Source organism: Oryctolagus cuniculus, chromosome 6 (assembly GCF_051225735.1).
Source record: "Oryctolagus cuniculus isolate XC-2025 breed Fujian yellow rabbit chromosome 6, ASM5122573v1, whole genome shotgun sequence".
Taxonomy (NCBI): Eukaryota; Metazoa; Chordata; class Mammalia; order Lagomorpha; family Leporidae; genus Oryctolagus; species Oryctolagus cuniculus.
In genome coordinates this window covers 35029241-35055192 of record NC_142872.1, presented here as the reverse complement: position 1 = coordinate 35055192, position 25952 = coordinate 35029241, and the positions used below count along the sequence as shown (strand labels likewise).

Sequence of the window (25952 nt, the reverse complement as noted above, 5' to 3'; positions counted from 1 at the left end):
TATCATAAAATTGTGCTTTGTATTTGGGGGTACCAAGACCCATCCATTAACCAAAACATAGGGCTACCAAGAATTGCCTACAAACAGTAGCTTAATACCCTGTTCTCTCATTCCTCATGCTACCCTGTGGAGGGAGTTACTCTGCTGAATACTAGCCAGTGACTTCATATTGAGTGACATTCTCTCATATATAAACTCAACATAAAACACACACACATACCCACTACCAACTCTCTCTCATGAGCAAGCATACACACATACATTTTCTTTCTTTCCAGAACAAGCCAGAATTACAGCTCTTTTGGTGATTGTTATAATTTTGGAATGGTTCAGAAATTTTCCAAATTCTTTTAAATTTGAAATACTTTCATCTTTTTTTTTCCAATTGTGAACCATTCCATATTGCATCTTTATTGCAAAAGTCAACATGCTTCTTAGAAATTCAGATTGTAATCGATAAAACAAACATTACATATATGAATTTAAATGTATAAACAGTTAGAAATTCAACAGTATCTCCTATTATACTATTACACAAGTTCACAATTCATAAAAACTATAATACAGGCATACTATACATCAAGAGGAACCACTATTCCTTTTCACATGATTTTTTTTTCTTCTATTTTGAAATAATGATCACCACAGACCTTTCACCTTAACAGGGCTGTTCTCCATTAGATCATCTCAGCTGGTGACAGTATATTCTCAATATTCCAAGAAGAAATTGAGGGAAATTTCTTTGGGATTAGCTTTTTTTTTTTGAGCTTGGGCAGTTATCTAGTAAGTCGCCTGACCCAGCCAGCCTGCTGGGAGGTTGTTGCTGATCAGCTTCTTGTAAACACATCACGCATACAAGAACAGCAGAATCCACCTCAGATGCTGTATGTTAATCTCCGTAAATGAAGATGTGAAGAAAACAAATCATTGTGGTTCTTCACTTCACTTTTAAAAGAAATTCTAACAGTTGGGGATTTGAAGGTAGGATAAAAAAAACTCCAAAGAGGAGGATAACAAAAAAAATTCAACTGTTTTATGCATTTGAATTCATTTATGAGTCAAAATGTTTTAGAATTCTTAGAAATGACACTTTGAAAGCAAAATTTCAGTCTTTTTTAAGATGTACTAAAAATCAAATTTACACAAAAAACCTCAAACCTTAACACTTTTCTCTTTCATTCCCTGCCCCCAATAACTAAAAAGTCAAATCCTCAACTTCCTCTCTAAGAGTGTAATAAGATGACAATTTTGAGGGTAAAAAATCATATGAAAAGGAATCTCATTCTATTGAACTGTCAGTCTACTGAAAATTCTTACAGCTCCATTAATTTACTGTAATTTTCAGTTTCCAAATACAAAAATACAACAATTCTTATTGAAATCTATACGCTGGTAGTTTTAGTACACACACACACACAAAAACAAAACAAAACAAAAAAAGAAAACAAAACCAAAAACCAAACAAATTATTTACAAAATTATACAGCTTAAGAAAAACCTTTGTACAAAAAATATATAAATCCTTTGTTCCCTCTATCATGTTTAAACTGTCAGGACTCAAAATATTCACCACAACGAATCTTTCAAAATATATATGACTGAGCCACAGACATTAAGAAAATTTCATTAGAGATGATGGAGGAGTAAGGAGCAAGAGTGCTTATTCTAGGTACCCCATTCTAATGTTTTCTTTCTATGCTTGTAAGTTTATTTTAGCTTCAGTGTTACCAGAAATATAACAATAACCTCAAAAAAGGATTCCCTTGTTATGAAGGGACAATTATATGGACTTAAAAATGACCCTGGCTAGACACATCATTCCAGGAAATTATGTAGAAGAGAAAAGATGATCAGAACATGGGATGTAACTTCTTGTAGTTAAGTGAATCTAGAGTCCTGATGGTTTTAAGTTTCTTAGTGAATGGATTCTATTCTGAAAAAGAGTCATTACCTCAAGAAACAAATTTTTAGAGTGATCACCAAGAACCCTCTGAAGCCAACAGGAAATTTCAAATTTTCACACCACACATTTATAAAAGCACAGATGTGTATATCCTTCAAAAAGTGATATCCTAGATACAATAATCATTTTATTTCCCTAGTGGTCAGTACAGTGTAGTGTTGCTCCTCTGCTTTTCCATCTAACATTCAGAACACAAGGACATAAATTTACATATATATCTTACTTAACAGATACTCTACTCTATACAGTGTACAGTAAAAATGCACACAGGAAAGGAAACTATCTACTGAAGGACGCATGTGCATGGATAGCAACACGCTACAAAATTATGAAAATATATGATCATCTGATCAAAGTCAAGGTATGACTCCCATTTATTACTAACATCCCCAGCTCCCTGCCCTACCTCCACCCCACCCCCGTACCCTCACCATCATGGTTGAAATTTAGAAAATTTCAGACACTTTTTAACCTTTTTGTATAACTATAACTAAGCTGAAGATTTAAAATAGAAGGAAAAAAAAAAAAGGCTGGTGGCTCCCCCCATTCTTCCATTATTCTGATCAAAACATCACTTATTTATCAAGGTGTTGCTTTAAACCTTTTATTGGGGACTGACTTTTGGTGGCCCAAATCAATCATCTTAATATTGAGTACGTCAGGCCTATTAAAAAACAGGCAAGAGTAATAAAGGGGGACAAGAAAGAGGCAATAGGTGAAAGCCTTTTACATTCTGAAAATATTACTAAATAAAAAAAGGAACCAACTGAACAATGCTGAGTGGCAAAGCAAAGATCAGTAGAAGGAAAAGTACAGGAGTTAATGTGATGAGAATGGAATTACCATAGAGCTAGCTATCATTACCTTATAGCCTTTAAGAACAGAGTTTGTTGTGATTTTCACTGAAATAGTATTACTGCACATAAAAAACCTGAAAAAAATTTAGATTGAATACAAATTGGACTCTTCTACAGTAAAAAATTAAAATAAATTTACTTTTCTTCCAAGACAACTCTTGAAAGCGAAAGTGTATTTTAATTACAAATATCTCCTACTGTCTGACAACCCATCCATAATAGCTTAGAGTTAAGAGATTCCAGGCAATTTTGTCATTTAATGAAATTTTATCAGATTATAATCCAAAATAAAATTTCTGAACACCCTGTCATTTACATCATCATCCAACACCAATAGCAACAAAAAAAGGTGTGGAAAATAAGGCTCTAGAGATTATCCATATCATTCCTGTAGATCTTCACAACTGTGTAAAAGTCACTAGGCCTTTGGTGCTTTAATATCATGTACAGTTATGAGATGTGTTTAAATAGCAAACTTGCTGTCCTTAAACCTACTGTGTTGAAAAAAAATAAAAAAAATTTTTTGGCTCATTGACTTCTTTAAATAATTTTAAAAAGTTGTTCTTCTAAACAATATTCCTAAAAATTATACAGCTCTCATCAGATTTCATCTTCGCCATGAACGAGACTCGTATTCATCTTCATCTTCGTCATCATCATCATGCAAAAACAAATCTGAGGTTTCTGTTTCCTGAAGAGAGAGAGGATACAATCAGCTTAGTTGTACAGGAACGTGAGGTAAAATACCTTTTATGCTAAAAGACAAAAAGACTGTGGCCAGCGCTGTGGTGCAGTGGGTTAAAGCCCCAGCCCTGCAGCACCAGCATCCCATATGGACACCGGTTAAAGTCCCTGCTGCTCCACTTCCGATCTGGCTCTCTGCTATGGCCTGGGAAAGCAGTGGAAGATGGCCCAAGTCCTTGGGCCCCTGCACCCTCGTGGGAAACCCAAAAGAAGCTCCTGGCTCCTGACTTCAGCTCAGCTCACCTCAGTTCTGGCCACTGTGGTCACGTAGAAGGTGAACCAGCGGATGGAAGACCCCTCTCTGTCTGTCTGTCTGTCTCTCTCTCTCTCTCCCTCCTTCCCTTTGTAACTCTTTCAAATAAATGAAATAAATCTTAAAAAAAAAATACAAAAAGACATAAAAAAAACACCTACATAGGACTTACAAGTGATACATGCAGAGTATCTTTCAGGACAAAAAGAACACCAAAAAGTATTTTATTTTTTTAAACAGATATAAATTCCTTTCTCCTGCCAACTGTTTGACTTCTAACAGATTTCTATTCTAGTATCATCAGGAAAATAAATAGTATGTGAATGTTTATAGGAGAAATGAAAGAAAAAAAATCCTGGGGCTGCCGCCGTGGCGTAGTAGGTTAATCCTCCATCTGCGGCACCGGCATCCCATATGGGTATCTGTTCTAGTCCCAGCTGCCCCTCTTCCAGTCCAGTTCTCTGCTGTAGCCTGGGAAAGTAGTGGAAGATGACCCAAGTCCTTGGGCCCCTGCACCCAAGTGGGAGACCAGGAAGAAGCGCCTGGCTCCTGGAATTGAATTGGTGCAGCTCTGGCTATTGTGGCCAATTGGGGAGTGAATCAAAGGAAGGAAGACCTTTCTGTCTCACCCTCTCTTCGTAACTCTAACTCTCAAATAAAATAAATAAAATATTAAAAAAAAGAAAGAAAAAATCTGAAATATTTTTCTGATAAATTAAAAATAATTTTATTTCATTAACTTAAAAATGAGGAATCTAAAAGGCCACACAAACTCCTAAATCTTTCCTTCTATATATACATCTAATATTTTAATTACAAATCTAATTTAATTATTTGTGAGTCAATCTCTCTCTTCCCCCATCTCTCTGCCACTCTCCTTCTGTCACTCTGCCTTTCAAATAAACAAAATCTTAAAAAATAACAAAACAATAAAACCTTAAAATCTCATACCAAGTTCAAGTATCCAGAAACCTTACCAAAATGCAAAGTTTTCTTTAGTTTTTTACTAAGGGGCTCATTTCTGCCTTTCTTATATAAAATTCTGTTAGAAGTCACATTACCAAATATAAATGTTAAACTGTTAAACACGGTTTTTTTTTAAGATAAACTTATTTTTAATTCTATTTTTCCACAAACATTTTTTACCATTTTATTTGAAAGGTAGAAAGAGAGAGAAACAGAGCAGAATTTATCTGCTAGTTCACTCCTCAAATGCCCAAAAGAGCCAGGGTTAGGCCAGGCCAAAGCCAGGAACCAGAAATTCAATCCAGATCTCCCCCATGAACGACCCAAATACTCAAGCCATCATCTGCTGCCTCCCAGGGTACACATCAACAGGAAGTTGGCATTGGGGGCAGAGCAAGAACACAAAACTAGGCACAGTTTGATATGAGTTTCTCAAGAGATGCCCTAAGGGCTGCACCAAAGACCTGCCACCTCATATATTTTAAGAGGCTGATTTTTGCTTCTAGACTGGTCTTTTTTTTTTTTTGGACAGGCAGACTTAGACAGTGAGAGAAGAAGAGACAGAGAGAAAGGTCCTCCTTCCATTGGTTCACCTCCAAAGTGGCCGCTACGGCTGGTGTGTTGCGGCCGGTGCGCTGCACTGATCTGAAGCCAGGAGTCAGGTGCTTCCTCCTGGTCTCCCATGCGGGTGCAGGGCCCAAGCACTTGGGCCATCCTCCACTGCCTTCCCTGGCCACAGCAGAGAGCTGGACTGGAAGAGGAGCAACTGGGACAGAAGCTGGCGCCCCAACCGGGACGGACTAGAACCCAGGGTGCTGGCGCCACAGGTGGAAGATTAGCCTAGTAAGCCGTGGTGCCGGCATATCTTTTAATTTATACTATGTCAAGAAAAATATAATTGGAAATGATTTAATTCAACTCTTATTTTCAGTCATTAAATTTACCTCCTCTTTGACTTCTTCTTCCTCAGTCTCAGTGGATACAGATGGTACCTTGGGCTTGTGCCATGATATTTGTAGTCGACGGTCTTTGAATTTTGACCCTTGATTTGTAGCCTAAAATGTATTAAAGAAGAACACACTAAGTTGGCACTCACATTTATTAATAATTTTTTTCAAATTCCATGCTATTTAAAAACTTCAATGATTTGGAAGAAAATCCATTAAGCTGAATCTACAACTAATCTCCAATGAGAACACAACTGTATGTTCTGCTTTGCCTAGATATTCCATGGTTTATATCAATGTCAGGCGAATTTTGTAATTCATCTTGGTTGGGAAGATAAATTTTATAGTCATCCTATAATAAAAGTCATGATGAGGGTACAAAATATTTTTTCTTGATACAATTATTGATCTTTGACTTTGATGTCTACTACATATTTAAACCTTAAAAAGAGTAATTTTTAAAACAGTGAATCATCTCATATTTATTTAACTCACTGCATTTCTTACAGTGCCACTTACCTGTATTTAATCTCTTGCCACTTCTGCTTCTGAAATTCTATACAATGACAAGTACTTCCCAGCTAATTCACAAACATTAATTCGACACCTACTGTCCTAACTTAAAGGAAAACTGTCTCAACTGTGTTAAGAATACTACTTCCAAAACATATTTTTCTCCCCAGCAAATCTCAGTAAAGAAAGTAAAAACTTAATTTTAAGGACAAGCAAAAAAGCAAAAGCAAAGAAATCCTAAGTTTCACCAAAGTGAAAGTTTCGTCACCCCTAACAGCTTTTCTGTTAAAAGAACTTGCAGTTCTGAAAAACCTAACAGAGGGGTTCTTTTCAATTTTATATTTCACTCCGGTCTTCCTGGGAAAATTATTGGTAAGTCTTATGGAGCATTTGAAACAGAATATTGCAGCGCTGCAGGTAACAGCAAACTTTAGGCCAAACCCATAACTATACCCTGTATAGATATTATTCTGTGACTTGACAAAAAAATTCCCATCACTCCTTGTGGGGACTGAATCCTTATAACCTGACATGAAACATTTCAATTAGTGAGACATACCAAATGATGTATGAAAATGACTATCCAATCATAATTTACCTACTTTTAAATATACATATCCTTATACAGTTTTTAAACTTTAAAAAAAAAAAATTGCTCTTGTATTTTATTTGAAAGGCAGAGACAGGAAGACCAATCTCCTGATTTTCTCCCAAACAGTCTGTAATAGACAGGCTGGCCCAGGCAGAAGCTACCTAGAACTCAATTTGGGGATCCATTACTGCTGTCTCCCAGAGTGTACATTAATTAACATGAAGGCAGAACTGGAAGCAGAGCCAGGACTCAAATGTAGGCATACTGATATGACAAGTACATATATATCTTAAGCGGGGGTCCTAACCGCTTTCCCAAACATCTATCCCATCTACCTTTTTAACACAGTCCAATTACAGAAAGGCTTTCAATGCTTGTTTTGTTCATTTCTGTATTACTTGAATTTTTAAGTAAAAATACAGTACTTTTATAAGCAGAAAAAGCAATGAAGATTTTAATCTGTAATATAACCCCGAAAGGAATTTTAAGGCATTAAATGTACTGAAAATGTTACTAAAGGAAGAACTAGGAATTTAATCTGTACACAGCCAGGAACTAAGAATAAATAAAATCTATTATCCTACTAATAACAAATCAACTAAGATTAGCAATCAAGAACTCTTCTTATACATGACTAATGAGAATCTAAAATTGATGTGGTTCACTCAGCAACTCAATATATATATCCAATAGAATTTTCCGTACATATACAGAAGACATTTCTGAGAATGTGCATAGCCATACTATTTTCAAAATCCACAGAGCATAAATAACTTTTATATTTCTCAATGGGAGGCTGGAAAAATAAATTATGGTATACTTCTACAAATAAAAATGTTATACAACTGTTACATACAACAAAATGAATGCATCTTACAAATATAATGGTAAGCAAGAGAACCAAGACACAAGAGAATACATATTGTATGATTCCACTCATATAAAATTCAAAAAGGGGTCGGTGCAGTGCTGGCATCCCATATGGGCGTTGGTTCGAGTCCCAGCTGCTCTTCCGATCCAGCTCTGCTATAGCTTGGGAAAGCAGTAGAAGATAGCCCAAGTGCTTGGGTCCCTACACCCACGTGGGAGACCCAGAACAAATTCCTGTCTCCTGGCTTCGGATCTGTGCAGCTCCAACCATTGCGGCCAGCTGGGGAGTGAATTAGTGGATAGAAGACCTCTCTCTCTTGCCGCGGCTCAATAGGCTAATCCTCCACCTAGCGGCGCCAGCACACCGGGTTCTAGTCTCGGTCAGGGCGCCGGATTCTGTCCTGGTTGTCCCTCTTCCAGGCCAGCTCTCTGTTGTGGCCAGGGAGTGCAGTGGAGGATGGCCCAGGTGCTTGGGCCCTGCACCCCATGGGAGACCAGGAGAAGCACCTGGCTCCTGCCTTAGGTGCGCCGGCCGTGGCGGCCATTGGAAGGTGAACCAACAGCGAAAAGGAAGACCTTTCTCTCTCTCTCTCTCACTGTCCACTCTGCCTGTCAAAAAAAAAAAAAAAAAAAGACCTCTCTCTCTCTGACTCTCCTCTCTCTGTGTAACTCTGACTTTCAAATAAATAAATAAATCTTTAAAAAATTTGAAAAACAAGAAGATAGGAAAGCACACTTAGGTGATAAAACTACAGTCAATTCTTGTTACTGGTCTATTAAATTACTGAGAACACTGAATAAGCAAATACTAAACCACTGCTCCTGGGGGAAATACCGGATAAAGTTGTATTTACAAGCTTCTAGAGGGTCATATATTTTTTTGTCAAGTGACAGAAACATAACCCTTTTTTATGCGTACTTCTGTTTGAAGTATATAGATACTTTAATATATATTATTGATTTACTACAACTGAACTCATGCCTGAACAAAGTTTGTCTAATTTGTGTTTTCTCTGAAGGCATACCTCAGCTTTCTTCAATTTAGGAATACCAGAGACCCCTCAGAATTACACTTCTGAGGGGAACCAGTGCGCCAACATAGTTGGTTAAGCTGCTGCTTGCAATACCAGCATCCTATTGAAAGAGCGTAGGCTCTAGTCCCGGCTGTCCCACTTCCTATCCAGCTCCCTGCTAATGTGTCTGTGAAAGCATCAGAAGATGGCAACAAGCCCCCCACATGGGAAACCTGGATGGAGTCTCAGGCTCCCGTTTTTGGCCTGGTCAAAAGCACTGATCGTTGGGACCATCTGGGAAGTGCATCAATGGACAGAAGATCTCTCACTCTTCCTCTGTCTTTCAAGTAAATAAATAAACCTTAAAACTATACTTTGGGGTCATTTTAAACAGCTTAACCAACAACAAAAAGCATAAAAATGAGACAACTGTGGCATTAAGTAGTCTGCAAAAAGGTCATTGTTTACAGTATAAGAGCTAAAAAAAGAAGTCAGAGTAATGCATAACTTGACTTCAGCAGGAATGTACACATCAGGGGACTCACAACTCTGCAAGTCTAAGAAAAACCACAAACTCAATAAGTATGGATGCTCCTCAACTTGATGGAATTATGTCTCCATAAACTAATCTAAGTTGGAAAATACATGAAACACTACAAACTAACCTACTGAGCATCCCAGCTTAGCAACATATCTTAAACATGCTCAGAATACTTACATCAGCTTATGTTTGGGAAAATTCATTTTACACAAAGGCTATTTTTTAATAAAATGTAGAATATCTCATGCTATTTACTGAATACTGTGTGAAAGTGAAAAAAACAAAAGGCTGTATGGGTAGGTATACTTTAACACCACTGTAAAATCACAAGCTGAACCATTATAACTTCGGGATTATCTGTATTGATTGGGGGGGGGTCTCAAATAAATTTTAGTGACTAGATAAACTGGCAAATATTGAATCCTCAAATTAAAAAAAAAAGCTTATAAAGAAATCAAGGATGCCTATTATCATAAAGCAAGGATAATGGTTACTTCTCTAAGGCAGATAGAAGACACAGCTGGGAGGAACACCAAAAGGGCTCTAGGTGCTGTGAATGCCCCATTTTTTTAGCTGAGGCATGGGTAAATGCGTGCTTACCTTCTGATAAATCACTGAACCATGTTTCTAATTGGTACAACTGGTTTTCATAATATTTTAAATTAACTATCATCTTTATGATTTTAAGGAAATACTAAAATAGCCAAGATTTTTATGTGAAAAAATAAGTTTTGGAATAAGCCTCTGTATTTAAAATGTAATCACATTACAGTAAATGTTTTAAAATGAGTTATCTACCTACTCTTTTTTTTTTTTTTTTTAATTTATTTATTTGAAAGTCAGAGTTACACAGAGAGAAGGAGAGACAGAGAGAGAGAAAGAAAGAGGTCTTCCATCCGCTGGTTCACTCCCCAGATGGTCACAATGGCAGGAGCTGCACTGATCTGAAGTCAGTAGCCAGGAATTTCTTTCAGGTCTCCCATGTGTGTGCAGGGGCTCAAGGACTTAGGCCATCTTCTACTGCTTTCCCAGGCCATAACACAGAGCTGGATTGGAAATGCAGCAGCTGGGACTCAAACTGGCACCCATATGGGATACTGGCACTGCAGGCAGAGCTTTACCCAGCTACACCACAGACCCAGCCGCTCTACCTACTCTTATATACATTTTTTTTTCCTATAAATATACCCAAAATTAGTGACAGTGACTATCTTTCAAGGGTGAACAGAAATTAGTAGGAGGAAGATTCACATTTTATTAACCATATTTTTAACCACTGATGCATATTTCTTTCTTCAATTAAAGCATTTTAATAATATGAGGATTGACCTCTTAAAATATCACATACTCATTAATAACTATATGAACATATATAGTCTCATATATATATATATATTTATGGCTTGAAATAATGAAACACTAGAAAGAAAGTTACAATGAAACACTGTTTAAACACATTTAAATCCAATGTTTAATGATACATGGATGCAAAGAAGAATTAAGAAGCCATTAAGAAAAATGAAGGAACATCATGTATAGCAGTACAGAGCAATCTCTGATACTTTAACGCAAATTAAGTGAGAAGAACATATGCATAAGAATTATATAACACACCACTTCTCTGTAAAACAGAGAACATGTTCAAGAAGATATATGAAGGGCTGGCATTTTGGCACAGTGAGGTGAGCCATCATTGTGGTGCCAGCATCTCAAACTGGAGGGTCAGTTCAACTCCCAGCTATTCTGCTTCTAATACAGCTTACCAGCTAATACACCTGGGAAAGCAAGAGAAGATGGCCCAAGCATTTGGGATCCTGCCACCCAATGGGAAACCAGGATGGAATTCAGGATCCTGGCTTCGGTGTGTTCCCGCCTCAAACATTGTGGCCATTTGCAAAGTAAACCAGCAGATAAAAGTGCTCTCTGTGTCTCTCCCACTCTGTCATTTTGTCTTTCAAATAGCTAAATCTTGGAACCAGTGTTGTGGCTTGTGACACTGACATCCCATTTCAGAGTGCTAGTTCAAGTCCTAGATGCTCTGCTTCCACTCCAGTTCCCTGCTAATGCACCTGGGATGGCAGTGGAAGATGGCCCACATGCTGGGCTCCTGTCACCCATGTGGAATACCCAGAGTTCCTGACTCTTGGCTTTGGCCTGGCCCAGCCCTGACCACTGTGGTCATTTGGGGAGTGAACCAGTAGATGAAAGATCTCCTTCACTCTCTGCCTTTCAAATAAATAAAATAAATCTTAAAGAAATAAATCAGAGGGGGGAGGGAGAGGGAGGGGAAGAGAGAGAGAAAGAGACAGAGAGAGAGACAGAGAGAGAAAGGAGCCAGCATTGTGGCACAGAGAGTTAAGCCACAACTTAGGACATCGGGAGTGCAGATATGAGTCTGAGCTCCTCCACTTCTGATTCAGCTCCCCACTAATGCGCCTGGGAAGGCAGCAGAAGATGGCCCAAGTAACTGGGCCCTTGCCATCTGCATGGGAGATCATGCTGAAGTTCCTGGCTCCTTGCTTTGGCCTGGCCCACCAAGCGTGACCATTATGCCCATTTCGGGAGTAAATCAGTGTATGGCAGATTCTCTCTCTCTGTCTCAAATAAAATAAATAAATCTTTAAAAATAAAGAAAAAAGATATAATAGAAACTGTTAATAGTAAGTGCCTATGGGGAAAGAAAGAGTTTCTAGAGGTAGACGAGATTTTTCTTTTTCATTATAGTATACACTTTGACTCGTCGTTCATTTTGGTATGTGTGTTGGCCAAGGAAATAAAATAATTTATATTAAAAATATATATGGATATAAACAGATCAGTCATATATAATAAATGAAAGTTTTCTAAATGTATCCATAGGAGTCTTCAAAATGTTCATGAAGGATGTATATTACCAAAAAAACTATGTATGGATTTCAATTTATCTTTTAATTCCACATGCCATGACCTTTTTGAAGTCCTTGTGCATGTGAATGTGAATACAAAAGTATTCGTTAGCTAATATGAAGTTAAACTGCCTTATACAGGAATGACCAGAATGGGAGAATTAGAGGTTCTTATCAGTAAAAACATAAATATTATAATGAACTACATAAATATTTTTAGAGATACAGAGACCTAAACTTTTAAACGTCTTACTTTAAGATTCCAAAGGGTTTCTGGCTAGAGAAGGAGTAATAACCATCTAATGCAGGCAATTCCATACCTCCCCTACTGAAATCATTATTTTTCAATTTAAAGACATAAATCCACAAGAAAAGAAAAAATGAAAGAACACCAAAGAACCAAACCAGGGCTGGGAAGCAGAAAAACTATTTGAAAGTCAATAAATTATGCTCAAAATTTAAAAACAAGAATAGTAAGCAGAAATGGAGAAAATACCAAAGAATCAACTAAAAGGGTTTAAAATTATGTCTCTACCAAAGGTAACATGGGGAAAACTCTCTCCTTGCCTTCACCTCACTCTGCTTCCAAAAACAAGAAAGGAAAGGAAAGCAATGCTTGATCCTAAAAGTCAATGAGGTAAAAAATCTGACTTTAAAAGTATTTAGGGGTGGCTGTTGTGGTTCAAGCAGGTTAAGGCGCTGCTTGGGATGCCTACATTCCATAACAGATTGCCGATTCAATTCCTGGCTCTTCCATTCCATTTCAGGTCCAGTTCTCTACTAATGCACCTGGGAAGCAAAGGATGATGGTTCAAATACTCGAGTTCCTGTCATCCGCTTGGGAGACCCAGATGGAATTCTTGGCTTCTGGCTTCAGCCTGGGTCAGCCCTGCATGTTGTGGCTTTTTTGGGCAGTGACCAGTGGATAGAAGATTTCTCTGATACTCTGCCTCTCAAATAAGTAAATAAATATTTAAAACTAATGTTTGGGGTCAGGTGCTGTGGCATAGTGGGTAAAGCTGCTGCCTGCAGTGCCAGTATCCCATATGGGCACCTGTTCGTATCTCAACTGCTCCACTTCCAACTGAACTCTCTGTTATGGCTTGGAAAAGCAGTAGAAGATGCCCCCAAGTCCTTGGGGCCCTGCACCCACGTGGGAAGACCTGGAGGAAGCTCCTGGCTCCTGGTTTCAGATCGGTACGGCCAACTGGGGAGTGAACCAGCGGATGGAACACCTCTCTGTCTCTCTCTCTGCCTCTCTCTCTGCCTCTTCTTCTCTCTCTGTTGTAACTCTGATTTTCAAATAAATAAATATATCTTAAAAAATAAATAAAAAATAATGCTCGTTCATTGGAGGATATGAAAAACAGTGAAGTTTTTAGATTGTTTAGAAAAGTTTTTAGAAAAAAATTAAAAATTAATTTGACTTTTACCAAGATGAACTAATAATTTAATGTAGTTCTATTTCAAATTTATGTATAATCTTGTATCTCTACCTTTGTGTAACTTAATAATTCAGCCTGGAAATTTTCTCCTATGATTAGGCATTTTTTAAAAATGCACTGTTGAACTTTTAGGTGGTTCCCATCTTCACCATTAAGAGTCCTGCAATGATTATACTGGTAGCATACAAGCATACTTCCTTTAAGACAAACTGAGAATACTGTATACAAGGACAACTCTGAAGGACCCCAGAATTAGATCTCTACTCCTTTTTTTTTTTTTTTTTTTTTTTTTTTTGGACAGGCAGAGTTAGACAGTAGGAGAGAGAGAGACAGAGAGAAAGGTCTTCCTTCCGTTGGTTCACCCCTAAAATGGACACCACGGTCGGCGCAGCACCGATCCGAAGCCAGGACCCAGGTGCTTCCTCCTGGTCTCCCATGCGGGTGCAGGGCCCAAGCACTTGGGCCATCCTCCACTGCCTTCCCTGGCCACAGCAGAGAGCTGGACTGGAAGAGAAGCAACCAGGACAGAATCCAGCGCCCCAACCGGGACTAGAACCCGGTGTGCCAGCGCTGCTAGGCGGAGGATTAGCCTAGTGAGCCGCGGCGCCGGCCAGATTATCTACTTTCTATGACTGGAACTTTCTGCAGAGTCAAATGTATGAAACTCCTGCTTTACATAATCCAATACTAACTAACTAGAGCTGTTGCTGAGTCTAAGTGCCAACTTAATTAGCAAGATGTTAGTTAATTTTATACCCTCAACTTCAGAAGACAACACAAACAATTGTGCAGCTTTCAAAAGCACCCTGCATCTGTGTAGTGCTCCTCCACTTAGCATCTTTACTCCTCAAAGAAGTCACATAGAACTATTTTCCCAGGGCAGATGTTGTAGTACAATGGTTTGGCCCCTACTTAGTTTGAGTCCCAGCTATTCCAATTCTGATCTAGATCCCTGCTAATGTGCCTGGGAAAACAGTGTAGGGTGGCCCAACTGCTTGGCCCCTTCAGCTCAGGTGGGAGTCCAAGATGGATTTTCTGGCATCTGGCTTTGACCTGGCCCAGTGCTGGCTGTTGCAGGAATTTGGGAAGTTAACCAGTGAATGGAAGCTCTGTTTTTCCCTCTCCTCTGTCACTCTGCCATTCAAATGAATAAATAAATCTTCCAACTGCAGGTTCACTCCCAAATGCTTTCAACAGCTGGGGCTGGGTCAGGCAGAAGCCAGGAGCCAGGAACTCCAGCCAGTCTCCAATGTGGGTGGCAAGGGCACAGGTTCATCACCCACTGCCTTCGCAGGAACAAATAAATAAATAAATAAATCAGGGGAGAAAAAAAGGAAATAACTGCTTAATGGAACCAGCATGGGAACCATACTCCTTGGTTAGATTAGCAGAGTCCTAAAAAGAGTTGGATAACAATGTGAATAATAAGAATAACTATAAAGTCTAATTACAAAAGGAAGTTTTTACAATTTTTAAAAAAAAAAAGCTATTCTCCCACTTTACTGGATAGGAAAATGAGAGTCACAGCAGCGAAAGTAGTAGTGAACTGGCCACAATGTAAATGATTCAAATTTGGATACTCTTTGTTAACTGTCTGCCATTCTCTAAGTTAGGATGAAAGATCAATGAGCATCAAACTAGTAACATCTGAAGTGAAACCTTGCTCTTAATTTCTTCTTTTACCATCTTTAAACGTGTAATAAGGCTGAAAACATTTTCTCTCAAAAAAAAATTGAGAATAGGGAACTTGGTTGGTTTAGTTCTATAACCTGTTAATCATCTGATCCTGTTTAGATTTTAAGACTTGGTTTTCACACAGGATTTCATATGCAAGGAGGCTCAACTGTGTTTCACATTTACATTTAAGATGAAATGAAAGGATGTATGAAAATGTTCTGGCATAAGTATCGCTCAGCATTTATTGATTGAATTAATGAGTGGCTATAAAGAAAGAATATACTAGGTATATATCTAAAATCATAGATATTTGCATGCAGCAAATTACTACTTGCATATTGCCTAAAAGTAATGATGAGCACTGTACATAGATCCTAAGTAAACATATCTGTTATCCTAATACACTCTGAATTGTGCCTCTCCATCTAGGATATTTTTTACTTACTGACTATATATACGTGGTAACCATGTAGCAATCCTAAAACAAAAATCAAATGTAGTTTTGGAACAACCTGCAGTACCAATCCATTTATGTGAAATATTATGGAATTACAAAGCAAAAATTGCTTCTTGATCTTCAAATACATTAGTAAGAATTTGCTAATATCCAGGTTTTTACAACTAACTTTTCTAATATATAAAACATTTGATATTTATACAGATTACACCAGAAAAATACTGAACATGGTGTTCCTAGAATTAACATTTGCTGCTTTAAAAACTTACTGAGAAATGAAGTAGTTCATCTTTCTCCTCTTCAGTGAATCCCCCAACTGTTAGTGCTTTGGGGCGATGGTCCACCACCATGTGATTTAGTGAGCCCCTTCCTCTGCCACCACGGCCTCGGCCTCTTCCTCGACCTTGAGTGGACATGGTCTTTCCTCGACCCACAGGTAAAATACCTAATCTTGCAGCCTGAATTAGCAAACAAAAGGTAGAATGCAACATACATTCTTAGACTAAGCCTTGGAAAATAGAGAAAGAGAAAACTATATTTGAGATGCTAAATATGATGGGTCAGTAACTCTTTAAATCTTACCTCAACCTGTAACTGACTGAGTTTTTTCCGTAATTCTGTTGTATCTTCACCTGAGGACAGCCTCTTATGCAGGTCCAGTTCAGTATCTAGTAACTCTTTCTGGGCCTTTGGAAAGATCAGTAGTAAAAAAGGTATTTTTAGAAAACTTCTAAGACCTTATTCAAAACATAATAATTATATGAATACATACTTCTCTTTTGGGAAAATGAGAGTGAGAGGATGCAACTGATATGGCTACTTTAAGGAAAGTAAATTCATAGATAAAACATTGCAAATGTAAAGAATATATCACTGAAAAACAATAAGCAATAATACTGTACAAAATAACTTAAAATCAGATCTGGCAAAATAGTCACTTCAGAGAAGGCAGATAAGAGCAATCTTCACAAAATAAATTATACAGTGCAATATTATTAATTGCTCAAAGGTAACAGTTTTGTAATTACTCTTAGACTGGATAGCCACTATTTTTGCTGTTTTTTTTTTTAAAGATTTTTTATTTTTATTTATTTGAAATGTAGAGTTACAGACAGAGGGAAGCAGAGACAGAGATAAAAGTCTTCCATCTGCTATTTTACTCCCTAAATAGCCACAACAGCAGGAGCTGAGCAGATTTGAAGCCAGGAGCTGCTTCTGGGTTTCCCACGTGGGTGTAAGGGCCTGGGCACTTGGGCTACCTCCTATTACTTTCCCAGGCCATAACAAAGAATTGAATAGGAAGAGAAGCTGCCAGAACAGGAACTATTGCCCATACGGAATGCTGGCACCACAGGCAGAGACTAAGCCCACTACGCCACAGTGCTGGCCCCTAGCCACTCTTTTGGATAAAACACAAATTATTTATCAGTTTTCAGGGGGCATATCTGTCAAAGGTTTTGTTCCCTTCCTATGTACTCTTTTTACTTTTTTTTTTTTTTTTTTTTGATTTATTTATTTATTTGAGAGGCAGAGTTACAGAGAGGAAGGGACATAGAGAGAGGTCTTCCATCTACTGGTTTACTCTCTAACTGACTGCAATTGTCAGAGCTGGGCTCATCTGAAGCCAGGAGCCAGAAGCTTCTTCTGGGTCTCCCACGTGGGTGCAAGGGCCTGAGCATTTGTGCCATCTTCTACTGCCCTCCAAGACACATGATCAGGGAGCTGGATTGGAAGTAGAGGACCCAGGACTCAAACTGGCACCCTTATAGGAAGCTGGTGCCACAGGAGGCCTAACCTACTATGCCACAGTGCCAGACTCTCCTTTTACTTTTTAATTGTGCAAATTCTTTCTATAATTGGGGAACATTTAAATAAAAACATTACATTGTATTTTTAAAAAGTAATTTTAACTCAAACACTTTATATTTCTACACTCAAAGAACCATAACTGCAAATGTTATATCACACTGTACATAACAATTTGCATTCTATATATCGGACAAATTTATTCCCAGTTCTCTAAAGGGTTAAAATGATCTTAATGGGGCTGGCATTGTGGTACAGCTAGTAAAGCTGCCACCTGTGATGCCAATATCCATATGGGTGCTGGTTTATGTCTTCACTGCTCCACCTCTGATCCAGCTCCCTGCTAATGGCCTGGGAAAAGCAGCAAAAGATGGCCCAAGTCCTTAGACCCTGCCACCTACATGGGAAAACCTGAATGATGTGCCTGTCTCCTGGCTTCAGCCTAGCCCAGCCCTAGCCATTGAGGACATTTGGGGCATGTACCAGCAAGTGGAAGATTTCTCTGTCTCTTCCTCTCTCTCTCTCCAACTCTTTTAAATAAATAAAACAGAAATCCTTAAAAAAAAAAGAAAGAAAGAAAGAAATTAACTAAATCTACAACAGAGTGGTAGTAACAATGGAACCACTGAGAACCACTGAGTAAGGTAAGTATTCTCTCAGAGAAAGGAAACACTTGGAAATTAATAAAACCAGATTTAAATGGATCTAGAACTTCTTCTTATTCTCTTTTATAGCATGACACATTTTTACCCATATTAAAGCCCCTGATAACCTGATTATTAAAATGATAGTTTTGCTACAATAGTACATTATTAAAAACTGCTGAAATAGGAAACGTTTCTTTCCTGCCCTTCACTTTAGCAGTTTCATCTTCAGGACAGAAGACCAAAACTTCGATTAAAAAACACATCTGGCCAGCGCCGAGGCTCACTTGGCTAATCCTCCGCCTGCGGTGCCAGCACCCTGGGTTCTAGTCCGTCCCGGTTGGGGCGCCGGATTCTATCCCAGTTGCTCCTCTTCCAGTCCAGCTCTTTGCTATGGCCCGCGAAGGCAGCGGAGGATGGCCCAAGTGCTTGGGTCCTGCACCCACATGGGAGACCAGGAGGAAGCACCTGACTCCTGGCTTCGGATAGGTGCAGTGCGCCGGCTGCAGTGTGCCGACCGTGGTGTCCATTTCGGGGGTGAACCAACGGAAGGAAGACCTTTCTCTCTGTCTCTCTCTCTCACTAACTCTGCCTGTCAAAAACAAAACAAAACAAAACAAAAAACACATCTTTGGGGCTAGTGCTGTGGTTTAGCAGGTGAGGCTGCCGCCTGCAGTGCTGGCATCCCATATGGGCGCCGGTTCAAGACCCGGCTGCTCCACTTCCAATCCAGCTCTCTGCTATGGCCTGGGAAGGCAACGGAAGATGGCCCAAGGCCTTGGGCCCCTGCACCCTCTTGAGAGATCCGGAAGAAACTCCTGGCTCTTGGCTTTGGATCAGTGCAGCTCCAGCTGTTGCAGCCAATTGGAGAGTAAACCAATGGATGAAGACCTCTCTCTCTCTCTCTGTCTCTTCTTCTCTCTGTGTAACTCTGACTTTCAAATCAATAAATAAATCTTTAAAAAAAAAAAAACCCACATCTTTGTTCAAACAATATTATCAACTCTTGATCACAAAGACAGCCAATACCATCTAATGAAAGAGTAAAAAAAAAAACCTGTCTTATAACTGCTTGACTATCAAGCTACCAGGCAATTTGCTACCTCAGAGTTCTGCTATAAGGGCTGGTATTGTGGCATAGTGGATTAAGCCACTTTCTGTGACACTGGCATGCCATGGGAGACCTGAAAGGAGTCCCAGGCTCCTGGCTTTGACCTGACCCAACCCAGCCCTGGCTGTTGTGGCCTTCTGGGGAGTAAATCAGCAGATAGAAGATCTTTCTTTCTCACCCTCTCTCTCTCTCTCTGTAACTCTTAACTTTCAAATAAACAAATGTCTTTACAAAAAAAAGAGAGATAGACTTAGTTCTACTGTACTTTCAATATTTTCAAACTGCCAAGCTCATGGCAGCATGTTCAATTAAAAAAATGCAAATACATACCTCTGTTTTTGTCTTCACTTTAGATGGTGCAGAAACTGCAGAAGATGTCTTTAATTCATCTTTCAGTTGTGAGATCTTTTCTCCAAGCTCTTTCAAAGTCTTCATTATATTTGCTCTTTCTTCTGGCTTCATGTTTTTGTTTTTTTCTAACTTGGATATTAGCATCTACCAAAAAAAAAAAAAGAAAAGCAGAAAAAAAGGTAAAATTATCCTTAGCAAACATTAATATAATAAGACTTAAAAACTTTACTTTTACGGGTATCTTTGTAAAATCAACCCTCTACATTAATTCCAGTATGCAAACAATGAGCTCTCATCTTACCTTCTGGCATTCTATCTGTTTTTCTAACACTTCTTGCCTCTTTTTCCTCATATCTTGTTGTAGCTTCATTGCTTCCTGCATAAATAAAAAAAGAAGAAATCAGTAACGGAAAACAAAATCTGCCAATGATACGTAACCTTACTATATCCTTAACTCACTTCTTCTGGGTCTTTATCTAAGACAGAATTTTCCTACTAATCAAAAAATAGCTGAAACCAGGGACAAAACCTTAACATTTCCAATGTAACAAGAGTTTACATTTATAACTATAGTTAAAAATATTTAAAATATTAAATAAAAAAAAGAAAAAGAAAAGGCTGGCGGTGCGGCTCACTAGGCTAATCCTCTGCCTGCAGCACCAGTACTCCGGGTTCTAATCCCAGTTGGGGCACTGGATTCTGTCCCGGTCGCTCCGCTTCCAGTCCGGCTCTCTGCTGTTGCCCAGGAAGGCAGTGGAGGATAGCCCAGTTCCTTGGGCCCTGCACCCGCATGGGAGACCAGTAGGAAGCACCTGGCTCCTGGCTTCAGATTGGTGCAGCGCGCCGCAGCCACTTGGGGGGTGAACCAATGGAAAAAGGAAGACCTTTCTCTCTGTCTCTCTCTCTCTCACTATCTAACTCTGCCTGTTAAAAATTTAATTAATTAATTTAAAAAAATAAAAATATTTAAAATATTGGCTACTAATAGCTGTATCTATAAAGTTAGTTGATTTGAATGATCTCAATGTCTTTATGAAGAAAAACAAGAGCAGCATGCATTTGAAAATGCAATAAGACATATCCTTATTTTTGAAGTTTAAAATGTAAAATGTAAGGGTAGGTGTCTGACACAATAACACAATAGTTAAGATGCTACTTGGGATACCCACATCCCATATCAGAGTACCTGGGTTCAAGTTCTGCTAATGTAGACTTTGGAAAGGTGCATTTATTGGCTCAAGTACTTGGGTCCCTGCCACCCACATGGATGATCTGGACTGAGTCCCCTGCTCCCCACTTCAGCATAGCTCCAGCTATTGTAGCCATTTGAGTAGTGAACCAGCAGATGGGAGCTCGCTCACTCGCTCTCTCTGCCTCTCCCTGACTCTCAAGTAAGTAAAATCAATAAATAAAAGTTAGGGGCTGGCATTTTGATATAATAAGTAAAGCTGTCAATGGCGATGTCAGCATCCCATATGGGCATGGGTTTGAGTCCCTGCTGCTCAAATTCTGATGCAGCTGTCTTTTAACGGCCTGGGAAAAGCAGCAGGAGATGGTCCAAGTGCCTGGGCCCCTGACATCCACATGGGACACACAGAAGAAACTCCTGGCTCCTGGTTTCAGCCTGCACAGCCCTGGCCATTGTGGCCATTTAGGGAGTGAACCAGTGGATGAGAAGATCAATTGAACTAAACTCTTTCAAACAAATAAATAAATGTTTAAAGAAGTAAAAATTAGGGGCCGGTGCTATGGCATAGCAGGTAAAGCTGCCACCTGCAGTGCTGGCATCCCCTATGGGTGCGATTCAAGTCCCAGCTGCTCCACTTCCAATCCAGCTCTCTGCTATGGCCTAGGAAAGCAATAGAAGATGGCCCAAGTCCTTGGGCCCTGCACCCATGTGGGAAGACCCAGAGGAAGCTCCTGGCTCCAGATTCGCTCAGCTTCAGCTGTTGTGGTCAATTGGGGAGTGAATCAGTGGTTGGAAGACCTCTGTCTCTACCTGTAACTCTTTCAAGTAAATAAATAAATCTTTAAAAATTAAAAAAAAAAAAAAAAAAAAGAAATAAAAATTGAGGTCAGTGCTGTGGCATACCGGGTAAAGCCATCATGTGTGGCACTGGCATCCCATGTGGGTGCCAATTCAAGTCCTGGCTGCTCTACTTCCGATCCTGCTCCTTGCTAATGCACCTAGGAAAGCAGCAGAAGACAGCCCAATTACTTGGGCCCCTGCACTCACATGGGAAACCTGGAGGAAGTTCCCAGCTCCTGGCTTTGGATCAGCCCAGCTCCGACCATTACAGCCATGTGAGGAGTGAACCAACAGATGGAAGATCTCACTCACACTCTCTCTGCAATTCTACCTTTCACATTAATATTTTTTTGAAAAAAGTAAAAATTTAAAATTGTAACTGTTAGAAGTGATCAAAATCTGCGGCTCTTTGCCAGAAATATTTGCCTCCCAAGCTCCTATTAAATTTCTAACTACACTGAGATATAACATATACTTATTTTATTGAAAAAGCTTATGGAAACTTAAATATAAGATAAAAATGAAACTTTTAACTTAATTATATGAATAACTGCATGAAAAGTCATAATTTGCTAAAATTATCTAATTTATAATACCTTTCCAAAAAGGAACTTAAAAAAAAATACATACTGAAATACAAGTCTCTCCCTTTCCTGGAGAAAAAACTTAATGGGAAAAATTTTATTCCTTGTGTTTGATGTGGCCACTGAAAGGCAATTGTGAAATACTTTTTGTTTGTTCATCTTTTTTTTTCCAACCGTACATTAAAAAGAGAAGGTTAATAAGCATTTAGATGTAGTTCTACAATAACATGAACGGATGAAGGTGTTAACACCACCACTTACAAATTTAATGTGTCCTAGGCCGGTGCCGCTCACTAGGCTAATCCTCTGCCTTGCGGCGCTGGCACACCAGGTTCTAGTCCTGGTCGGGGCACCGGATTCTGTCCCGGTTGCCCCTCTTCCAGGCCAGCTCTCTCCTGTGGCCAGGGAGTGCAGTGGAGGATGGCCCAAGTCCTTGGGCCCTGCACCCCATGGGAGACCAGGATAAGTACCTGGCTCCTGCTATCGGATCAGCGCGGTGCGCTGGCCACAGCACACCGGCTGCGGCGGCCATTGGAGGGTGAACCAACGGCAAAAGGAAGACCTTTTTCTCTCTGTCTCTCTTTCTCACTGTCCACTCTGCCTGTCAAAAAAAAAAAAAAAAGTAATGTGTCCTTTCCTCTGTAAGGCAAAAAAAATCAAGACTGTTACCTGTTTTTTTTTAAGCACTTCTTGAACATCATGAGATTTAGACCCTGAACAAAGTTTGGAAGGTGTCTTCAAGTTTGAAGAACTATAAAGCGTTTTTGGGTGGCCTGGCGTTGAAAATATCTACAAAGGAAAAAAACAAATATAAATAAATTAAATCTCAAAAATGCTTTAGAAAAATTCCATGCATTTCTATTCTTTTAAGGATTTAAATTGTTTTTACCTTTAAAAATTCATTTATAAAATGTAGTTCTTTATATATAAACTCCATTGTTGCTCAAAAGACATCAAAGAAAAAAAGTTTTCAGTAGTAATGGTTTGTTTCTGAATGCAATTTCATATTTTTCTTCCCTTTATTTTTTAATTGTTTATTTTCATCTATTTGAAACATAGAAAGGCAGGAGGAGAGAAAAAGAAAGAGAGAGGGGATAGCACTGTGGCGCAGTGGGTTAAAGCCTTGGCCTGGGGTGCCGGCATCCCATATGGGTACCGGTTCTAGTCCTGGCTGCTCCTCTTCCAATCCAGCTCTCTGCTATGCCCTGGGAAAGCAGTAGAAGATGGCCCAAGTCCTTGGGCCCCTGTACCCACATGGAGACCTGGAGGTAGCTCCTGGCTCCTGGCTTCGGATCGGCACAGCTCCAGCCATTGAGGCCATCTTGGGAGTGAACCAGCAGATGGAAGACCACTCTCTGTCTCTACCTCTCTCTGTAACTCTTTCAAATAAATGAAATAAATCTTAAAAAAAAAAAAAAAAAAAAAAAGAAAGAAAGAAAGAAAAAGAGAAAGAGAGAGATCTTCCACATGATGGCTCAGTCCCTAAATACCTGCAAGAGCAACCAGAGCTGGGCCAGGCAAAAGCCAGGAACCTGGAACTCTATCCAAGTTCCCACATGGGTGGAAGAAGCCCAAGGACTTGAATCATTATCTGCTGCCTCCCGAGATCAATTACCAAGAAGCTGGATTGGAAGCAGAGTAGCTGGGATTCAGAACCAGCCCTCTAATATGAGATGTGGAGTTGTAAGCAGCAACTTTAAATCTGCAGCACCACAATTTCTAGGGTCGCTTTTATTTTATAATTACATTCAGTATTTAATGGTTCCAAGCCAAATCTACCAAATAATCAATAGTCAAAGTCAGCTTGCTTCTTTTACACTAGTCATAACTACTTGATCTGAACTGCTATGAATTACCTTCTTGTTCATTCTACTGTAACCAAATACTAATATGCACTGACTACTCTTACTTTCTAAACCAACAGTGGTCAACTACATTCCCTTCCATTTTGCTTTTTTAACTTAATACATCCTGTTAACCACTCCACTGTATATATAAAAATATTCCTTATTCCTTTGTGGATGTACTACATTTTAAGTAACCAGTCCCCTCCTAAAAGGCATTTGAGCTGTTTCCAGTGTTTTGCAGTTACAAACTATCTACAATTACTAACCTTGCATATACATCTTTTCATATTTTGGCTACTGCATCTTACCTGAATTTTTAAAGGGAACACTACTACTTCTTTGAATACATATATACTTCTGCCAGACACTGCCAAACTTCCTTTGACAGGGGTTGTATCATTTAGCATTTCCATCAATACCTAAATCTCAGATGCATTTGATATTTACTCTAGTTTATGATGTAATAAAAAATAATTTTATCTTTTCCATATGGCTATCCAGTTAGCCCAAGAGCATTTATCAAAAAGTGTGCATTTTCCCTGCTGATCTGATACTTAAACTCCCCACTTGCAACTGAGTCTACTTTTAGCTTTTCTATTCTGTTCCACTGGTCTACTCATGTGCCAACATCAAACTGTTTCAGTTACAGGGATTTATAGTATTTTTTTGGGCTATCCTCCAATATTATTTTTCTTTTTCAGGATTTTCCTGGTCTCCATTTGTAATAATCACCATGCTAGAAAGTCACTGCACAGATATATTCCTAAAAGCAAAAGAAATTACTTAGAAGTTATTCCAGGGCTGGTGCTATGGCACAGCGGGTTAACGCCCTGGCCTGAAGCACCGGTATCCCATGTGGGTGCCGGTTCGAGACCTGGCTGCTCCACTTCCTGTCCAACTCTCTGCTGTGGCCTAGGAAAGCAGTAGATCGCCCAAGTCTTTGGGCCCTGGCACCCATGTGGGAGACCCGGAGGAAGCTCCTGGCTCCTGACTTCGGATCGGCACAACTCTGGCCGTTGCGTCCAATTGGGGAGTGAACCATTGGATGGAAGACCTCTCTCTCTCTCTCTCTGCCTCTCCTCTCTCTGTGTAACTCTTTTAAGTAAAATAAATAAATATATTTTTAAAAAAAAGCTATTCCAAAGTTTGGCTTTTTATTATCACAGAATTTGCTTCACCAGGTTCTTAAAGAGGAAAAACTATTAAAGACATTTAATAAATGACTTATTAATAAAAAAGCTACCTATTAATATATAGCAAGAAATGTTCAACTCCCACTAAGCTTTGAACAAAAACATAAATTTGACTAGCAAATTTCTAAAGGAAGTTAGGAGGATGTATCTGCCACACTTAGGTCAAATGTCATATTCCTCTTTCCTGAGCAAATTATATATATCACAAATCTAGATGATAATTTGTTAATTTCTCTGTGCCACTGAATAGCTCTTAAATATATCTGAGGTTCACAGAATGCATACCTGGCAATCCTCTCCAGCACCACCAGACTGATTCAACAAGTGTGACGCATCACTCTGGTTACCACTTCCATGTCCAAGACGATGTTTAACAGGAACTTTGTTAAGAACATATGCACCTGGTGTCTGTGGTTTATTCATCATCTGCTTATACAAAATAAACATATATGTGGTAAAAGTTTCAAAACATGCCTTGGAAGGATGCAAATTTAGGACAGTGATTACCCTAGGGAAGAATATAAGAAAATAAGAATGGGAGGGAGCTTCAATTATCTTTAAGGTTTTATTTTTTTAAGTGGTGAGCACACAAATGATAATATTACCCACACTTTCTGGATGTTTAAAATATGCCAAAACAAAATGCATGCAGACAGGCATGTAA

The 25952-nt window shown here is 39.1% G+C and overlaps 1 protein-coding gene across 8 annotated transcripts in view; it reads right to left on the bottom strand.

The window, feature by feature from the left end:
- Positions 1-299: 299 nt before the first annotated feature.
- RBM27 (RNA binding motif protein 27) overlaps positions 300-25952 on the bottom strand; it is a 106062-nt gene continuing 80409 nt past the window's right edge. For all 8 annotated transcript variants that reach the window (XM_008255173.5, XM_008255175.5, XM_008255174.5 and 5 more), the window contains 8 exons: positions 25574-25714; positions 22918-23037; positions 19937-20011; positions 19615-19779; positions 16306-16410; positions 15993-16181; positions 5728-5838; positions 300-3511 (listed from right to left, as the gene is read on the bottom strand). In XM_008255173.5, the coding sequence (XP_008253395.3) occupies positions 3428-3511; positions 5728-5838; positions 15993-16181; positions 16306-16410; positions 19615-19779; positions 19937-20011; positions 22918-23037; positions 25574-25714 (990 nt within the window). In that variant the 3' untranslated portion in view covers positions 300-3427. The remainder of the gene's footprint in view (positions 3512-5727; positions 5839-15992; positions 16182-16305; positions 16411-19614; positions 19780-19936; positions 20012-22917; positions 23038-25573; positions 25715-25952) is intronic.